This window comes from Xenopus laevis, chromosome 2S (assembly GCF_017654675.1).
Source record: "Xenopus laevis strain J_2021 chromosome 2S, Xenopus_laevis_v10.1, whole genome shotgun sequence".
Taxonomy (NCBI): domain Eukaryota; kingdom Metazoa; phylum Chordata; class Amphibia; order Anura; family Pipidae; genus Xenopus; species Xenopus laevis.
The window spans coordinates 58,651,528-58,668,894 of record NC_054374.1 but is presented as its reverse complement, the minus strand read 5'-3'; the positions used below and the strand labels follow the sequence as shown (position 1 = coordinate 58,668,894).

At 39.5% G+C, this 17,367-nt stretch overlaps 1 protein-coding gene across 2 annotated transcripts in view; it reads left to right on the top strand.

The window, feature by feature from the left end:
- Positions 1-17,367, top strand: part of uhrf1bp1.S (uhrf1 binding protein 1 S homeolog) — a 55,791-nt gene that overhangs the window by 16,456 nt on the left and 21,968 nt on the right. For both annotated transcript variants that reach the window (XM_018249292.2, XM_018249293.2), the window contains exons 5-9: positions 13,979-14,168; positions 14,250-14,387; positions 14,478-14,642; positions 14,773-14,950; positions 15,890-15,958. In XM_018249292.2, coding sequence (XP_018104781.1) covers positions 13,979-14,168; positions 14,250-14,387; positions 14,478-14,642; positions 14,773-14,950; positions 15,890-15,958 — 740 coding nt within the window. The remainder of the gene's footprint in view (positions 1-13,978; positions 14,169-14,249; positions 14,388-14,477; positions 14,643-14,772; positions 14,951-15,889; positions 15,959-17,367) is intronic.

The window sequence follows — 17,367 nt, the reverse complement described above, 5'->3', positions numbered from 1 at the left end:
AACTTCCTGTAAAACCGTTCCCACCGGCAATAATGTCGCTTCAGTCTTCAAAAATCATTAGAAGTTTCCTCTTGAGGCTACTCTGGGAGGAGCTCATTGTTGCTATTCATATTTAATCTATCCTGGGATAGTAGTATACTCAGATCTTTGAGGCATAATATATTAGAAGGTCCTATAGCATTTAAATATTTGTTTCATCTGTGGATTAGAATAATTTAAGAGCTCATTTACAGTGTGGAAGGCAGGGGGCCAAGTGCAAGGAAAGGCATAATTGGACATATTTTGTGCTTTGCATGCTGCCTTCCACACTGATGAATTACCAGGGGAATTGTAGGGGATTTCAGCCTTTCAGGACTTGACAGGCAGCCAAACCAAAAAAAAAATCACATTGAGCTACTGCATGTCTTCTCTTGTTTCATTTGCATTTTTGATGGGATTGACCGGCAAATGTATCCAATAAGATCAATGAAATGAAAATGAAGCAGGGGAGGGAAGGCATGCACAGTAACCAGTTCAGTGTCGGCTTCCTGCATGGGCAGAATTGAAGTCCATGTCAGCGATCCCTTCCAGAGAGCCAGTAAATAGTAGAGGGGAGAGACTTTTAGCAGCAGCGATTCACAATTTATATGATCTGCAGCTTCAAAACTAACCATTTAAAATAATAAAGATGAATTACAAAAATGTTCCGATTAAACAGGAGACAGTTGCCATTCAGTGCTCTCTACAGAACAAAATGCTTAAAACTCTCTCATGAGTTCTCATGAAATAAGATTTTTTTTAATTGTTTTGCTAAGATATACTGTAGTTTATTTGTAGGGGCATGATCAACAAATGCACACTTTAAATGTTAAATAAAATATTGTTACTTTTTCATGTTACTGGTCCTTTAAAATGTCTTGCAGTAGAATAATCTAGAACCAGCAAAAGGGTTTAAATACTGCCTCCACAAGTAATGTATTAAGAGTAGTTTCAGTGATATTTGGTTTGCCATCAGGGAAATGTATATGAAAAACATGCCACAGTCAAAGAAATCTGAACTACATATAATAGCAGCATGTGGTTCAATGCTTAGCACTTCTGTCATACAGAGCTGGGTTCCTCATGTGGTACTATCTGCAAGATGTTTGTGTTCTCGTGCTTTCATGGTTTTCATTCCCCGTCACTTCAAAAAACATACAGGTTACAAATGCCCTTATGCTGTTTGCACATGATGCAGAACTTCTAAGCTGCATTGGGGCAGGGAATAATATATAATCTTTGTAAAGTACCATGGGTATTTTGGTGCAATATAAATAAAGAACAATATTAATAATATGTGGTTGTGGAGTGTGAATTCTGCCCTTGAGACAGTTGTTTCACCACATCCCTGTAATGTTTCACCTTGGCCGTTGCCCAGGACCTAGCATCTTGAACAGAGTATGAGAGGACATTGTCGCTGCATTATGGTGTCTATTTGGCCCTGTAAAATACCTGTATAATTGTTTTTATGTAGGGGATTAAAACAAATATTGAGGGAAGACCTCTGTATAGTTGGTTAGCCAATGGGTTGAATGAGAAGATCACCTCTACCTTTAAAACTGGGGCTTCATTATTTGGGTCTGGGTTTAGTTACTACGAGGCATTTACAAGTAGACTTCATAAATATACAGCAACAAGATTTGTAAAGCAAGGCCCTTTTGTTAACGGGGCTTGTAACACTTGCATAATGACTCTTTGCTTCACAAAATTGATTTTGGGGATTTTTAAGCTGATTTACTAAGTTAAGTGATTGCTAATGGGGAAAGAATGAAAAGCAAAATTAAAAATAAAATAAATAATGCCTCACGGTCCTAAAGGTAAATGACCTGAAAGACCTGGCTGTAGTTCTGTAACATCAGTCAGAGCCCATTGCAAAAAGCCCCACTGCTTCTACTTCTGCCGCTGCAGTCAGTGTAGCCCCTGCTTACACATTTATGCAGGCAGTAGCTTCTGGCAGCAACCCAAGGCAAGTCACCACAGGGCAGAGCAGCTTACAATGGAAACAAGGAGTCCAATGTCTAATGTTGGGGGCTCATTGCATATAGGCCCCTATGCAATTGTGGCAGCCAACAAAATGTATGGGAAAGCCATAATCTTTGCCCATACTGTGCATATTCTGGTGAGAGGGGTATTACAAGTTGTGTGTGTATGGGTGGGTGGGGAGTTATGTTCTTTTAGGACCCCTAGAAGGATTGGATAGTTTTATCTAAAGTGCCCCCTTCCTACCAGATGCCTAATTGCGCCCCTACCTGCAAGCTGTTCGGGAAATAATATAGAATATATCTAAAATTCCCTTGGGATGCAAGGATATCAGACTGAGACATGACCTTTCCTCGAAAACATAGGTGCAACTAACAGTAACATAGTAAGTAAGGGTGAAAAAAGACACACGTCCGTCAATGTCAACCTTTTAACTGTATTTAACCTGCCTAACTGAGGAAGGCAAAAAAAAAACCATTTCAAGTCTCTCCTTTGCCTCAGAGGATGAAACATTTCTTCTGGACTCTAAGATGGCAATCTGACTAGTCCCAGGATCAATTGTACTATGAGCTATCTTCCATAACCTTGTATTCCCTTACTTGCTAAAAAGCCATCCAGGCCCTTCTTAAAGATTTTTAAAATAACTCTGGGTTAGATATTATCGAGGGGTCCTTAGCAGTTCTGTCTGAGTGGTGTTGTATAATTTTTTTTACAGCACAGAGGAAGTGAGCTGCTTGCTTTGTAAGGACCTGTGATACAGCTGTTTCTTCCATAAACCCACCTACCCCTGGAGCATTCCTATGGGGTTAGCTGGTGGTGCCCGGTTGGGGTGGGAGCAGTGAGTGGCCTCTCCTCTAATGGAAAAAGAACAGGAAATTCAAGTCCAACTGGCTGGTGCTTGATTAATGGGAACCCATTGTCAATGACGGAGGAATGAGCATCAGTAGTCAATGAAGGAGCACTTCCATTCAAGGTCAAATAGCACAATATCTGCTTCTCATGTAGTGGGACTAACTAGCCCAACTATAATACTTGTCACCTCCAGACCTGACAAAGAATAATGAGGTTAATGATCTGGAGAGCCTGGAACAGGGGAATATGGGTTTCCTGACAGTCAGGGGTGCAGCACACATTTGGAGGTTCTACCGTTGGAATATAAAATGATGCTGAATGGGACCCCTGCAGAGTGGGTAATCAATGTCCCTGGGGTGCTGACAGCTGACAGTGGACATTGAGGAGGGTACACAGACGGACTCTGGAAAAAAACAGCCCTGTGAGGTCTGCTGTCCATTCAGAGATCTCTCCTTCCTTACCCAATGTTATTGCCATCCAGGATGCTCAGGAGGCAGTAGACAGAGCAGAGGCTGACTATTGAGCCTCTAAAGCTCCCCCTGTTGAGGAGCTGGTTCCATATGCTACTCTTGAGTCTAACACCTCCAAAGGTGTTCCAAATGAAATAGAAGGAACACCTGAACTATTTCAGGGTCTCCAGACCAATTGTGCTTCTGATCCTTTTCCCGCAACAACTAGGGTAGAGACCCTCCAAATGCAACTAGGGGGGCTCATTGCTCCAATGGAAGTGGTAAATTATGTATCCCTCAGCCAGGAAGAGTCTAGGGATGTGACACAGTCGTGGCAAATCCTTCTGCACCTCCTATACCTGCTGAGGAGTTTCTTGAACACCCTTGGTATTAAAAGGGTTGTTCACCTTTGAGTTAACGTTCAGTATGATGTTGAGAGTGTCTGAGACAATTTGCAATTGTTTTTAATTTTTTATTATTTGTGTTTTTCTTAGTTATTTAGCTTTTTATTCAGCAACGCTCCAGTTTGTAATTTTAGCAGTCTGGTTGCTAAGGTTCAGATAACCCTAGCAACCATGCATTGATTTTAATTAGCGAGTGGAATATGAATAGAGATGTAAGAAGAAGTAGCAATAACAATAAATGTGTAGCCTTACAGAATATTTGTTTTTTAGATGGGGTCAGTGACCTCCATTTGAAAGTTGGAAAAAGTCAAATGAAAAAGGCAAATAATTAAAAAAAAATATAAAATAAATAAATAATAAAGACCAATTGAATAGTTGCTTAGCATTGGCCACTTCATAATATACTAAAAGTTGCCTTAAAGGATAAGTAAACCTTAAAAATAAGTGAATGTTAAACTGATGAGGGGGCTATTCTAAGCACTGTTGCAATTTACATTCATTATTTATTTTCTTTTTATTCCAAGATATTAAGGGATACATGTGCTGTTAATATGAATGAATTTTGTTCCAACAGCGCCACCTGCTGGGCAGTTTCCCACCAGTCTGACCAGCAAGTAGTCAAGGAAGTTGTCAGGAGAAAGAAAGAGGCTGATGTTCTTCTGCTTAGGAAAGATGCGAGAAAGGTTTCTAATTTTATTAAGGTTTTCTAAATTTATCAGCCTCTTTCTTTCTCCTGACAACTTCCTTGACTACTTGCTGGTCAGACTGGTGGGGAAATGACCAGCAGGTGGCGCTGTTGTAACACAATTCATTCATATTAACAGCACATGTATCCCTTAATATCTTGGAATAAAAAGAAAATAAATAATGAATGTAAATTGCAACATTGCTTAGAATAGCCCCCTCATCAGTTTAACATTCACTTATTTTTAAGGTTTACTTATCCTTTAACCCTTTAACTGCCAAGCACGTACGGCGTACGTGCTGGCGGTTCAGGGCTCAGGCTGCCAAGAACGTACCTCGTACGTTCTATTGCAGCTGAGTCCTTCTCTCTGCATCGGCGGCTTTTGCCGCCTCTGCAGAGAGTCAGGAGGGTAGACAGCCCCCTGGGCAACGTGGCTAGGGGGCTGTCAAGTCGGATCTGCGACGCGATTGTCGCAGATCCGACTTCAAAGTAGCAGAAGCGCAATGTAAGCGCTGCTGCTGCTGGCTTACCTCCTCCTCGTCGCACCACACGCCCACTCACTTCCTGCTGCGCAGTAACTCTGCAGACACGCTGCCAGGAGTCGTCCTTCGGTTCCAGCAATCCTCCTGCTACAAAAACGGTAAGTGCACGTTTTTTTACCCACTTACCTGCACTTACACATACCTACAGTACATTTATACACTTACATAAACATTTTAGTAAAAATTTGTATTTTTTTATTTTTTTATTTTAGCACACTTGGTCGATTTTGTACACTTATTTACACTTAATTACATGTATTTGCACACTCAGACAACTTTTATTAGTGCACAAATATGTAGACACAAAAACTCACAAACAGGTGTTTTTTTTTTTTTTTTACTTATTCATTGTACTGTTTGTTTTGCCTAAAAGCATGTTATTTTGACAGCGTGACTATTGGATAATCGATTTTGGCCACTAATTACGCTGCCGGATCAATTATTTTGTTATTTCATTGATTTACGCTATTTTTGTGGTTTTATTGCAATTTTATCCATGCATTATTGTTCCTTATGTATCTTTAGTATAGTTTTGCTGTTTGGTGCTTTGGTATAGAAAGATTTATTTTACTTAGTTTGATTCGCCAGAATATATGCTTTCCAAAAATATATGGGTTTCTGGGGGTCTTTTTACAGTTTTGGGGCCTTATGGCACATAACGCACAGTTGGGGCTCTCTTTTCTGCAGCTTAGTTGGCTAGCGTGAAAATTCATAGGCATGTTTTTCATTTGGGGTCTGTACACGCCACATACTTTGGTAAATCTATGCATATTGGGCATCAAACTATTTAGTAGACCTCTGACGTCCATATTTAGGGTGATTTTTCTTTATACGTAAAACATTGTGTGCGATAAATGCGGCAAACTGCAACAATTTTAGGCGATTTTCAGAAATGTAAAAACCTCTGCGTTTAGAAAAGCTTTGCAGTTTGGTGTAGAAAGACGTCTTTATCTTTTTTGGATTCGTCAGAATGTGTACTTTCCAAAAATATATGGTTTTGGGGGGGTCTTTGCTGTTAGGAGGGTCTTGAGGCACATAATATGAAGTCAAGGGTCTATGTTCACAGAAGGCGAATCGGCAGCGGAGAAAAATCATATGCACTATTTTCATTTTGGGTCCGCACATGCCAGCTGCCTTGGTATATCAATGCATATTGGGCATCAAACGGTTCAGTTGACCCTTGGCATCAGTATTTATGGTGTTTTAGAATTGTATGTAAGAAATTGGGTGAGATAAATGCGGCCAATTGCAATATTTTTAGGCAATTTTCAAAAATGTAAAAACTGTTGCTTTTATCGCCATATTTAGGAAAGGCTTGCGGCTTGGTACTTTGGAGTACAAGGACATGCATACCCAATTTGGATTCGTGGGAATGTGTACTTTCCGAAAATATATGGTTTTCTGGGGTGAATGTACTTTTTTCTACCTTTGCTCCCCCCAAAACTATGTATATGTGTTGATTTTGCAGTACCTGAAATGACAGACCATATGGGGGTCTTCCTTTTGGGGCCCCTATATGCCACGTGCTTGGGTACACCTATACATATTGGGCATCAAACTGTTCAGAGGACCCTAGGCTTTCATATTTGGGGTGATTTCTCTTGATACCTAAAAGTATGTGGGTAATACGATGCTGCAGGGTAGAAATTTTGAAGTCATTTTTGGAAATGTCCCCAAAATCACCAAATTTAAAATGATTTGCGGCTTGGTACTTTGTAGTACAAAGACATGCATACCCAATTTAGATTCGTGGGAATGTGTACTTTCCGAAAATATATGGTTTTCTGGGGTGAACTTACTTTTTTCTACCTTTGCCCCCCCCCCAAAAACAATGTAAATGTGTTGATTTTGCAGTACCTGAAATGACAGACCATATGGGGGTCTTCCTTTTGGGGCCCCTGTATGCCACGTGCTTGGGTACACCTATACATATTGGGCATCAAACTGTTCAGAGGACCCTAGGCTTTCATATTTGGGGTGATTTCTCTTGATACCTAAAAGTATGTGGGTAATACGATGCTGCAGGGTAGATATTTTGAAGTCATTTTTGGAAATGTCCCCAAAATCACCAAATTTAGGAATGGTTTGCGGCTTGGTACTTTGGAGTACAAAGACATGCATACCCAATTTAGATCCGTGGGAATGTGTACTTTCCGAAAATATATGGTTTTCTGGGGTGAACTTACTTTTTTCTACATTTGCCCCCCTCAAAACAATGTAAATGTGTTGATTTTGCAGTACCTGAAATGACAGACCATATGGGGGTCTTCGTTTTGGGGCCCCTATACGCCACGTGCTTGGGTACACCTATACATATTGGGCATCAAACTGTTCAGAAGACCCCAGGCTTTCATATTTGGGGTGATTTGTCTTGATACCTAAAATTATGTGGGTAATACGATGCTGCAGGGTCGAAATTTTGAAGTCATTTTTGGAAATGTCCCCAAAATCACCAAATTTAGGAATGGTTTGCGGCTTGGTACTTTAGAGTACAAAGACATGCATACCCAATTTAGATCCGTGGGAATGTGTACTTTCTGAAAATATATGGTTTTCTGGGGTGAACTTACTGTTTTCTACTTTTGCCCCCCTCAAAACAATGTAAATGTGTTGATTTTGCAGTACCTGAAATGACAGACCATATGGGGGTCTTGGTTTTGGGGCCCCTGTACGCCACGTGCTTGGGTACACCTATACATATTGGGCATCAAACTGTTCAGAGGACCCTAGGCTTTCATATTTGGGGTGATTTCTCTTGATACCTAAAAGTATGTGGGTAATACGATGCTGCAGAGTAGATATTTTGAGGTGATTTTTGGAAATGTCACCAAAATCACCAAATTTAGGAATGACTTGCGGCTTGGTACTTTGGCGTAGAAAGACATGCATACCCAATTTGGATTCGTGGGAATGTGTACTTTCCGAAAATATATGGTTTTCTGGGGTGAACTTACTGTTTTCTACTTTTGCCCCCCCCCCAAAATGATGTAAAGGTGTTGATTTTGCAGTACCTCAAATGACAGACCATATGGGAGTCTTCCTTTTGGGGCCCCTATATGCCACGTGCTTGGGTACACCTATATATATTGGGCATCAAACTGTTCAAAGGACCCTAGGCTTTCATATTTGGGGTGATTTGTCTTGATACCTAAAAGTATGTGGGTAATACGATGCTGCAGGGTAGAAATTTTTAGGTGATTTTTGGAAATGTCGCCAAAATCACCAAATTTAGGAATGGTTTGCTGCTTGGTACTTTGGTGTAGAAAGACATGCATACCCAATTTGGATTCAGGGGAATGTGTACTTTCCGAAAATATATGGTTTTCTGGGGTGAACGTACTTTTTTCTACCTTTGCCGCCCCCCAAAACGATGTAAATGTGTTGATTTTGCAGTATCTGAAATGACAGAACAAACGGGGGGTCTTCCTTTTGGGGCCTCCTATGCCACGTGCTTGGGTACATCTATTCATATTGGGCATCAAACTGTTCAGTGGACCCAGGATTTTATATTTGGGGTGTTTTACATTGATACCTAATGATGTGTGGGAGATATGTTGCTGTAGAGTGGAAGCTTTGAGGTCATTTTTCAAAAAATTCACCAATTTCTATAAAACATTATAACTTTAGGAAACAATTGCAACTTGGTGGTTTGGAGTACAAAGATATTTCTACCCATTTTTGATTCACCAGAATCTGTTCTTTCTAGTAATGGGTAGTTTTCTAGGGTAAACCTACTGTTAGCGGAATGTTTGGCCTTGAAATCAAAAGTATGCCGTTTGGGGAGTGTTGCTTTGGAAATTTGGTTGTGTACTGCTTGTAGATTTTGAGCTATACAAGTGAGAAATCTCCATAAAACTATATATATTTGGTATTGTCGCGTTCAGGAGACATAGACCTTTCTAAATCGGCTGTGTTCTCGTACATAAAATGAATGATGTTTCTGATATATGTGATTGTTCTTCGTGCAACATGATTTTTTTCATTTTATTTGACACTTAGAATCCAATATTTTTTTACAGAAGTAGAATTACACCAAAATTCTTGCATATTGTGAAAGTTCAGGTTGTCCTGAAAAAAACAATATATTGTTTTCCTGGGTTAACTAAAAGACCACCCCAGGAAAGGCCCTTAAAGTGAAAGAGTGCAAAATATCTAAAAACTGCTTGGCAGTAGATGTTCGCATCTAGGACAAAACGGCTGGCAGGGAAAGGGTTAAATGTGAACCAACTATGTTGTATATGGCTCTGGAGAAGTAACATGATTTTCCTTTAATAATTTATTTTGTGAGACAATACATTGGGGTTATAAAAGAGGCCTAGAACTACGGAACAGAAAATACCTCTGTATCATTAAGTTACACAAAAAGTGTTTATCTCACATGTCTCTCTGCAGGTACAGGTACAGTATTTCCTAACACCCAATAATGTCTCTGAATATAAGCACACTTAATACAAACGGCTTTCAAGAGCCTTTCTGAATATTTAAGGTACTCTCCTTTCTTTGCCAAAGAGGTTACTTTGTGAATTTCCTTTGTGTCCCATACCACTCCAGAGCTTTAAAGGAGAATTCAACCCCTTATTAAAAAAAAACCCTACCCCCTACCCTACATAGACCCCCCTCCCCCCAACCTAGCTGCTACCCTGGGTAAATGCCCCAAACTTTTTACTTACCCCTCGGTGCAGATTCACGGCAGCCATCTTCTTCTCTTCGGTCTACTTCAGGAAGTAAGTGCCGTATCGGCGCATGCTCAGTTTGGAGTAGTCTGGAGGTCCCGAACAATTGCGCGTGTGCCGAAAGTCACAGAAATTGCCGAAGCGCCAGAAGAAGACCAGAAGATTACCAAAGAAGAAGAAGATGGCTGCCGTGAACTCTGATGCCCTGGGGAGGGGAGGAGGGAGGGGGGTCTATGTAGGGTAGGGGGTAGGGTTTTATTTATTAAGGGGTTGAATTCTCCTTTAAGAGACTATCCATCTGGATTGCAGGGTGAAGGGCAGGGTCTTTTTAATCATCTCAGATGGACATCATCAAACCTTTTTTCTCTGGATCCCATCTCTCCAGATACCTGCAAGGAGCTATGGTATGTGCTTCCAGTGGCCAGCAACAGGGGAAGAGAGAGGTTGGAATAAACCTTCGAGGCTAGACGGACAGACCGTTGCGTTCTTCCAGTTCTGGCATAGTCTGGGACCTGATTTCCATAGGGTCCTAACTGAGGCCTTTAAGACCAGTGAGATGCAGCTTTCATGGTGTGGGGCAATGTTATCACTGCTACCTAACAAGATGATATCTGCCTTATTAAGAATTGGCAAGCAGCCTCAATGCTCAGCACAGACAATGAGATTGTAGCCCATGCTTTCTCGCTCAAGTCTGTGCTGGCAGAGGTGATTCATCACAACCAGTCTTATGAATTCACAATTTTTTTATAATGTCTTACTGATCTGAGATTCCTACATTTTTCTGGAGGTCTGGTGTGCCTCTTGATTTTCTGAAGGCATTTCACAGGTTGGATCACCAATATCTTATAGTCATCCTGCAAGCCTATAGCTTTGTCCACACCTGGTCCCACAACACTAGCTACTTAGCCAAGAAAGCCCAACAGCGCCTCTACTTCCTGCGCAAGTTGAGGAAATCCCATCTCCCACCATCCATACTCAAACCTTCTACAGAGGGACTATCGAGAGCATCCTGAGCAGCTGTATCACTGTCTGGGCTGGGAACTGAACTGTAATGGAGCGCAAGACCCTACAGAGGATAGTGAAGACCGCAGAGAAGATCATAGGTGTCTCTCTTCCTTCAATCACAGACATTTACACCACTCACTGCATCCATAAAGCCACCAGCATTGTGGCTTATCCAATTCGCTCCTCACACTCACTGTTCACACTCCTGCCATCTGGAAAATGGTACCGAAGCATTAGGGCCCTCACTACCGGACTGTGTAACAGTTTCTTCCTCCAAGCCATAAGGCTCCTGAATACTCAGGGACCGGACAGATCTCTCTCACACACAAACACTCCATCTGACCTTACTATATACCACAACGTTACACAGCCACTGTACTCCACTGTATGGATGAATAGCCATTGGATACAGTTGTTCCCTATGAGCACATCTGCACTTTGTCATGTTCTTTATCATGTTCTTGCTACTGTCATGTCACAATGATACATCCATCATGTCTGACGTTTAGCATTATTTACTTAACATATTACATCTGCTGAGTGTGCACTGTATTGTCCTGTCCCTGCACAGTGCAGAAGTTGCACATTTTTGCACTTGCACTTTTTGTCTGTTGTCCGGTACATCTATGTTGTGTTGTGTAGCACCATGGTCCTAGAGGAACGTTGTTTAGTTTCACTGTGTACTTTACAAACATATATGGATGAAATGACAATAAACTCACTCTTGACTTGACTCTTGAGTTTGTAGGTTATCTGAAAACACTGTATGCCTCAATGAATTGGTCTCTGACTGCACCTCTGGCATTTGTCCAAGGAGTTCAGCAATGATGCCTATTGTTGGGACAACTGTATGCACTAGCCATTGAATCTAGCATCATCCAATATTTAGGCGTTTACCTGTCAGTTGTACAGTGTCCTGTCTTACAAAAGTTCATCTGCTTAGTTGATGCCCAATATCCATAGATATACCAAAGCATGTGGTATGTACAGACCGCAACTGAAAATATTGCATAAGCATTTTCTTGGCTGCCAGTTCACCTTCTGTGAACAAGGCCCCTAACTGTTTATTATTTGTTGTAATATACATATATTTTTTGAAAGTACAGAATCTGACAAATCCAAAATGGGTTATTATGTCTTTCTACTCCAAACTACCAAACTGCAAAGCTAAATACAATGGTTTTTATGACATTTCTGCAAATCACCTATTGCTGTTTTCCAAACTTATCTCACCCAATTTCTTGCATACAAAGGTAAAACCCCATAAATATTAACACCAAGGGTCTACAGAACAGTTTGATGCCCAATATTCATAGATATACCAAAGCAAGTGGCTTGTACAGACCACAAATAAAAATAGTGCACATGAATGTTTTGAGTTGTCAATTTACCTTCTGTAAAGAAAGCCCCCTGACTGCATATCAGGCGTCAAAAGACCACTGAAAGCCACTTATTTTTGGAAAGCACACATTCTAAAAATTGCTAAAAATGTATTTCTACTACAAGCTGAAATCAAATTGCAAAGCTATGCTAAAAAAGACATAATGAATAACAATGCAAGCATAAAACTACAATGAAATCACAAAGAATCAAAAACATTCAAGCAAATCAGAAAAAAAATATCAAGCAGCATGCTTAGTTGTTAGACTACCTGATCTAGTAAGAGAAATAATGAGAAACAAGAGGCAAAATGATAAAATGAAGACTTTTTTTTTTTTTATGTGTGTTTGTGTATACATGTGTGTACAGCTGTAAAAAGTGTGTGGATGTGAATTTGTAAATATGTGCAAAAGAGTGCAGGCATGAGCAAAAGAAAAGATAAAAAACAAAAAAAGCCAACTTTAGTAAAATGTGTAGTGTATGTGAAAATGCATGTATGTGTGTAAATGTGTAAAGAAAGGCTACTTACAGTTTAGGTATGCAGGAGGGTACCTGGCAGTGTTAGAGGGTCCCAGGAACGCAGAGTCTACACAGCAGGAAGTGAGTGGGTGGGCTCTGGGGAGACTGGGAGGCATGTCTTGCAGTTTGCATGTCTCTGTGTTACCGCTTCGCAGGACTGGATGGCAGCCCCTTGGCTCGTTGCACTGCAACAATCAACGCTAGTGCAGCAATAAAGCCCTTTACTGTGGAGCATGTAGGCACTACAGTTCATTGTAAAGAAACTGGGTAAATAAATAGCATGTGCAAAATAAAAAATGAAAAACATAATAGCCAGAACACTACTTGCTACCTGCTTTTCAGCTTTAGTTAGTCAGCTCAGATTCTGGATATCTTCAGGACTTCACCCATATACAACCTTGGCAGGTCTGAGATGCCAGGTTTTTGGATTCTCGTTTTTTTCCATCCTCTGGGTTTAATAAATCCCAAAAAATTTGTGTTTTTATCCCCCACTAAAAATTCGAATTTTATAGTAAAAAAAAACAAAACAAATTTTTTGAGTTTTTGTCATTTGGACTTTAATAAATAACACCCTTATAGTTTGCTTGATTTGTGTGCACCCTGAATCACAGGATCCCAAGGGGTAGCCCATAATTCTTTAAATGACATTTTTTAATTTAGGATTACCCAATGGCAAATACTACTTAAAAAGTGTATTACAGGTATGGGACCTCTTATCCGGAATTCTCGGGATCAGGATAGTGGATCTTTCCATAAAAGGGCTGGGTTTACATAGCGGGTGCATCTAGGCCCGCTGTGTTCATAGCCCCATCTCCTGCTTGTGCACATGTGTAAACTTTCATCATCGGGTTGGTTTTATTCCCGTAAGGATTCACTATATTTTAGTTTGACTGAAGTACAAGATGCTGTTTTTCTATTACAGAGAAAATGGAAATATATTTTATTTGGATAAAATGGATTCTATTGGAGATTACCTTTCTGTAATTCAGAGCTTTCTGGATAATTGATTTCCAGATAATTGATCTCCAACCTGTATTTTGAAAATGTGATATTTATATGAGGCAGGGTTTTACATATGAGCTATTTTATTCAATATATTTTCATAGAGACCTACATTGTTTGACCTACTTATGTGAAATAAGCTTGTAAAAAGTCCTAATAGAAGATAGAGGGAGATTTCATTAGAGATAGAGAAACCCCTATAGAATCTATCAAGATGTACTTCTCAATGGCTTATACGAGTTGCATGATACTGAAATAAGTAAATCATTTTGCTATGCAATCACAGGGTCCCAAAGTAACATTCTGACTACAGTACCTTCATTTTAAACTTGCATTTAATGTACCAGTTGTGATTAGCTATATAAAAGTATGTTACTGTATTTTATTGACATGCAGTCAAATAAAAACAAATTGTTTAAAAAAAATAAGTGTAATACTAATCCATTTCTTTAATTTTTCAATTGTTAAGTGAATATGGCTTTGCAGAGAAGGTGGTAGAAGGCATGTTCCTGGAGGTTGGCTGTGTCGTTATCAAGATAGAGTCCCGGACATTCCATGCATCTCTGCAACTGTGGCAACTCCAAGGTTACAGCGTCAGCCCAAATTGGCAGAAAACTGATCTGCGTTTCACCCGCCTCACTCACCCTGATAAAGGAGAAGTAAGCGTAATCCCATATTTTCTAGAGATAGATGGAGGCATCGCCACTTCTTGCCTGAGTTTTTTTCCACATGTTTTTCAGGTTCTTACCTTTAAAGAAGTCATATGGCAGACCCTTCGTGTAGAAGCTGACGCATCTGAGAATAGTGAGGATGTTCCTAGCACCCCTTTACGTCTGCTCACCAGTGGAGGACGTTTACATGTTGCACTGAAGAGAAGGGTTAGATAACAAGCCTCAAATATCATATCAACCCATTTGTTTCTGTCAAGAACACATTTCTCACAGATTATATTTAATGCATTACTCTAGATGAAGGACTGTCTAGTGCTGTGTTCCAAGTTTACTCTTCTTCTGGATGAACTGTTATGGGTGCTTACAGACTCTCAGCTTCGGGCTTTACTGTCCTATGCAAAATCTTTGAGCGAAGCTGTGCAGAAATCAGTGAGGCAGAGGAAAGACAGAGGCGAAGAGCAGGTAACTTCCTCTTTCATGCCAAGCATTACTTATCTCTTCAAGAATCTTCAAATTCCTAACCACTTGTTCCATTATACCTCAGTTTCCTGCATTATTATTTTTACAGTTAAGTTATTGGTTGTTTTTGCAGGTTGCATCTTCTCCCACAGTACCCTCTTTGTGGTCTCTCTCTTCATCACCCTCTACTACATCTAGTTTAGGTCAGTACTTTGATAAGTTTGATATGAAGGAAACCTCATATCATTTGTTGATCTCGAAACTTGACTTGCACGTGTGTGATGAGCGCCCACCCCAGGGAACATGCACAGGTAAGAAAAATAAATAAATAAATATATATATATATATATATATATATATATATATATATATATCCTATATAATAAAGTTGAAGTGTCTCTGCGTCCAGCAGTCCCTGTGTCCGTGGGATTGCGCTACTGCGCATGTGCCCCACGGACCGTCTAGCGCCCGTTAATTTAACGGGCTTAATGTCTAGTATATATATAACAGACTAGGGCATAGAGCCTCCTTGGCAAGCATCTGTATTTAGTTAACAGCAAGTAAATGCAATATATCAGCAAATAATTAAAGACACATAAGCAAAAAGAAGGCATACATATTTATTTTGCATTTGTGCAGGGTGGATCTGACCACATGTATTATACCCTGTGGTGACTGCCACTTCTGCAAATGTAAATATATCTTTATGTTTATTGGCTTAGAGCTATGTCTTATATGACGAATATATATATATATATTTCCACATGAGTCTTGATATTTAAGTGGTTCAAGTTAATAAATTAACCGGTAAATTACCAGAATACAGCTATTTTAGGCAATTTCAGAAAATGTTTATTGCAATTCATTGCTGTTAAATTATTCAAATCCAATTAACTCTTGAAGGGACAGTAACAAAGTATTTTAAAGTAATGAAAATATAATGTCCTGTTGCACTGCACTGGAACAACTGGTGTGCATGCTTTAAAAACACAACTAAACTTTATATAAACAATCTACCATTCAAAAGCTGAAAAAGGAGAAAAGACACAGGATACACAGCAGATAACATATAAGCTTTGTAATACAATTTGATTTTTCAGAGCTTATCTTTATTTGTGTTGTGCTACTCACCCGTGACCTGCCTCCGCATACATGTTTCAGATACACAAAATCTCTTAGCGTACCGAACACAAATGTATTTTGTATAACATAATATGTGCTCTCTGATTTCTGTCTTTACCCATGCGCAGTTGCAGGAGGTGCAATTCAGCTTACCCTTTGCAGAGTTATTCTGGACTATTATCCATCCCACAGAGAAGGTATGCATAGTGATTTTGATAGCAGCATTTAAAAGCACTGGGTATATACGTGCTAATGTTTGTTTAAAATGCCTTTAATGTCATATTGAGAGTAAAAAAGACAGAAACCTTTCTGCAACATTATAAGGATTAAACAAAACAAAGTGGCTGCTCTTCATATATATAAATACTGTAGATGCAAGCATCTATATTTGTGGCTGTGACATTGTTAATTGAGCTACTGTATATTTGAAATGTTATTTCTGCCTCCATCATTCAGTCTCTAAAATTTTGTTTTTAATGGAAGGTGAACAACCCCTTTAATGGTAGTTTTTTTTACATATACCCTATCCGAGATAAGACAGGAGATGGATAACTATGATGCATATGTATTTAATATGTTTATTGTGGAATATATAAAGAGAAAGTATTCTTGTTTTTATACACAGAAATATATGTTGTAAGTCACACATGATTAAACATAGGAAATGTTGATTTATTTTTAACATGTTAAGTATTTTTGTTAATTTAAGATGAGAAGTTCTGAGTAATAACATGTCTGTTGTTTTGCTTGCTTGGGAGGGGGCACATCACATCTGATGAAGTTCCCAGGAGGGAATGGAAAGGTGTTAAGGCTAATACTGTACTGACCTTTGCTGCTTTAAAATTGTATCAATAAATGTGATTATTTTAAAAAACTTAATTAGGACTGAGCTGGTTACCCTATGTTTTGGCATTAAAATCTAAATAGGGGGACCTACATGCATTTCCCTTTCCCCGCCAACTCTCATGAGTACAGTTCTGCCTAAGGCATGCAGTGCTGTATTCATGGGGGTGGCCTTCTCTGTGTGCTAAAACATGTAGGGTGATAAGCAGGGTGCAAAGTGCAAAAATATGGCAGATTGTTCCTGTTTTTTTTATTATGTACTATAAGAAACCCTTTTAACATTTTGCTAATATCTATTAAATGAGTTGCTCATCTTTTAGCATGATTTAGAGAGTGATATTCTGAGATAGTTTGCATTGAGTTTTCATTTTATTATTTGTGGTTTTTGCAAGGTAGAAATAGCCTGTTGCACGGGGGTAAGTAGGGTATTGATTTTATATTTTAACATTGATTGGTGCATTTGTTCTGCCTTAGCCAGAGGTCTAATTTGTTTTGATCCACAAATCACTCTTTATCCTTAAGACCAGTGCTGTCCAACTTCTGTGGTACCGAGGGCTGAAATTTTTCCAGCCTACATAGTGGAGGGCCCATAATGGAAGCCAGTGTTGACCACTCCCTGTTTTTAAACCACACCTACTTTAAACCACACCCTTGTTACCACAAGATCATGTCCACATTAATTGTGGTAGCACACTAAAAAACCAAATAGTTGGTGCTCACTACAGGAATATCACTTACCACTCATATGTGAAAAAAGATGTCA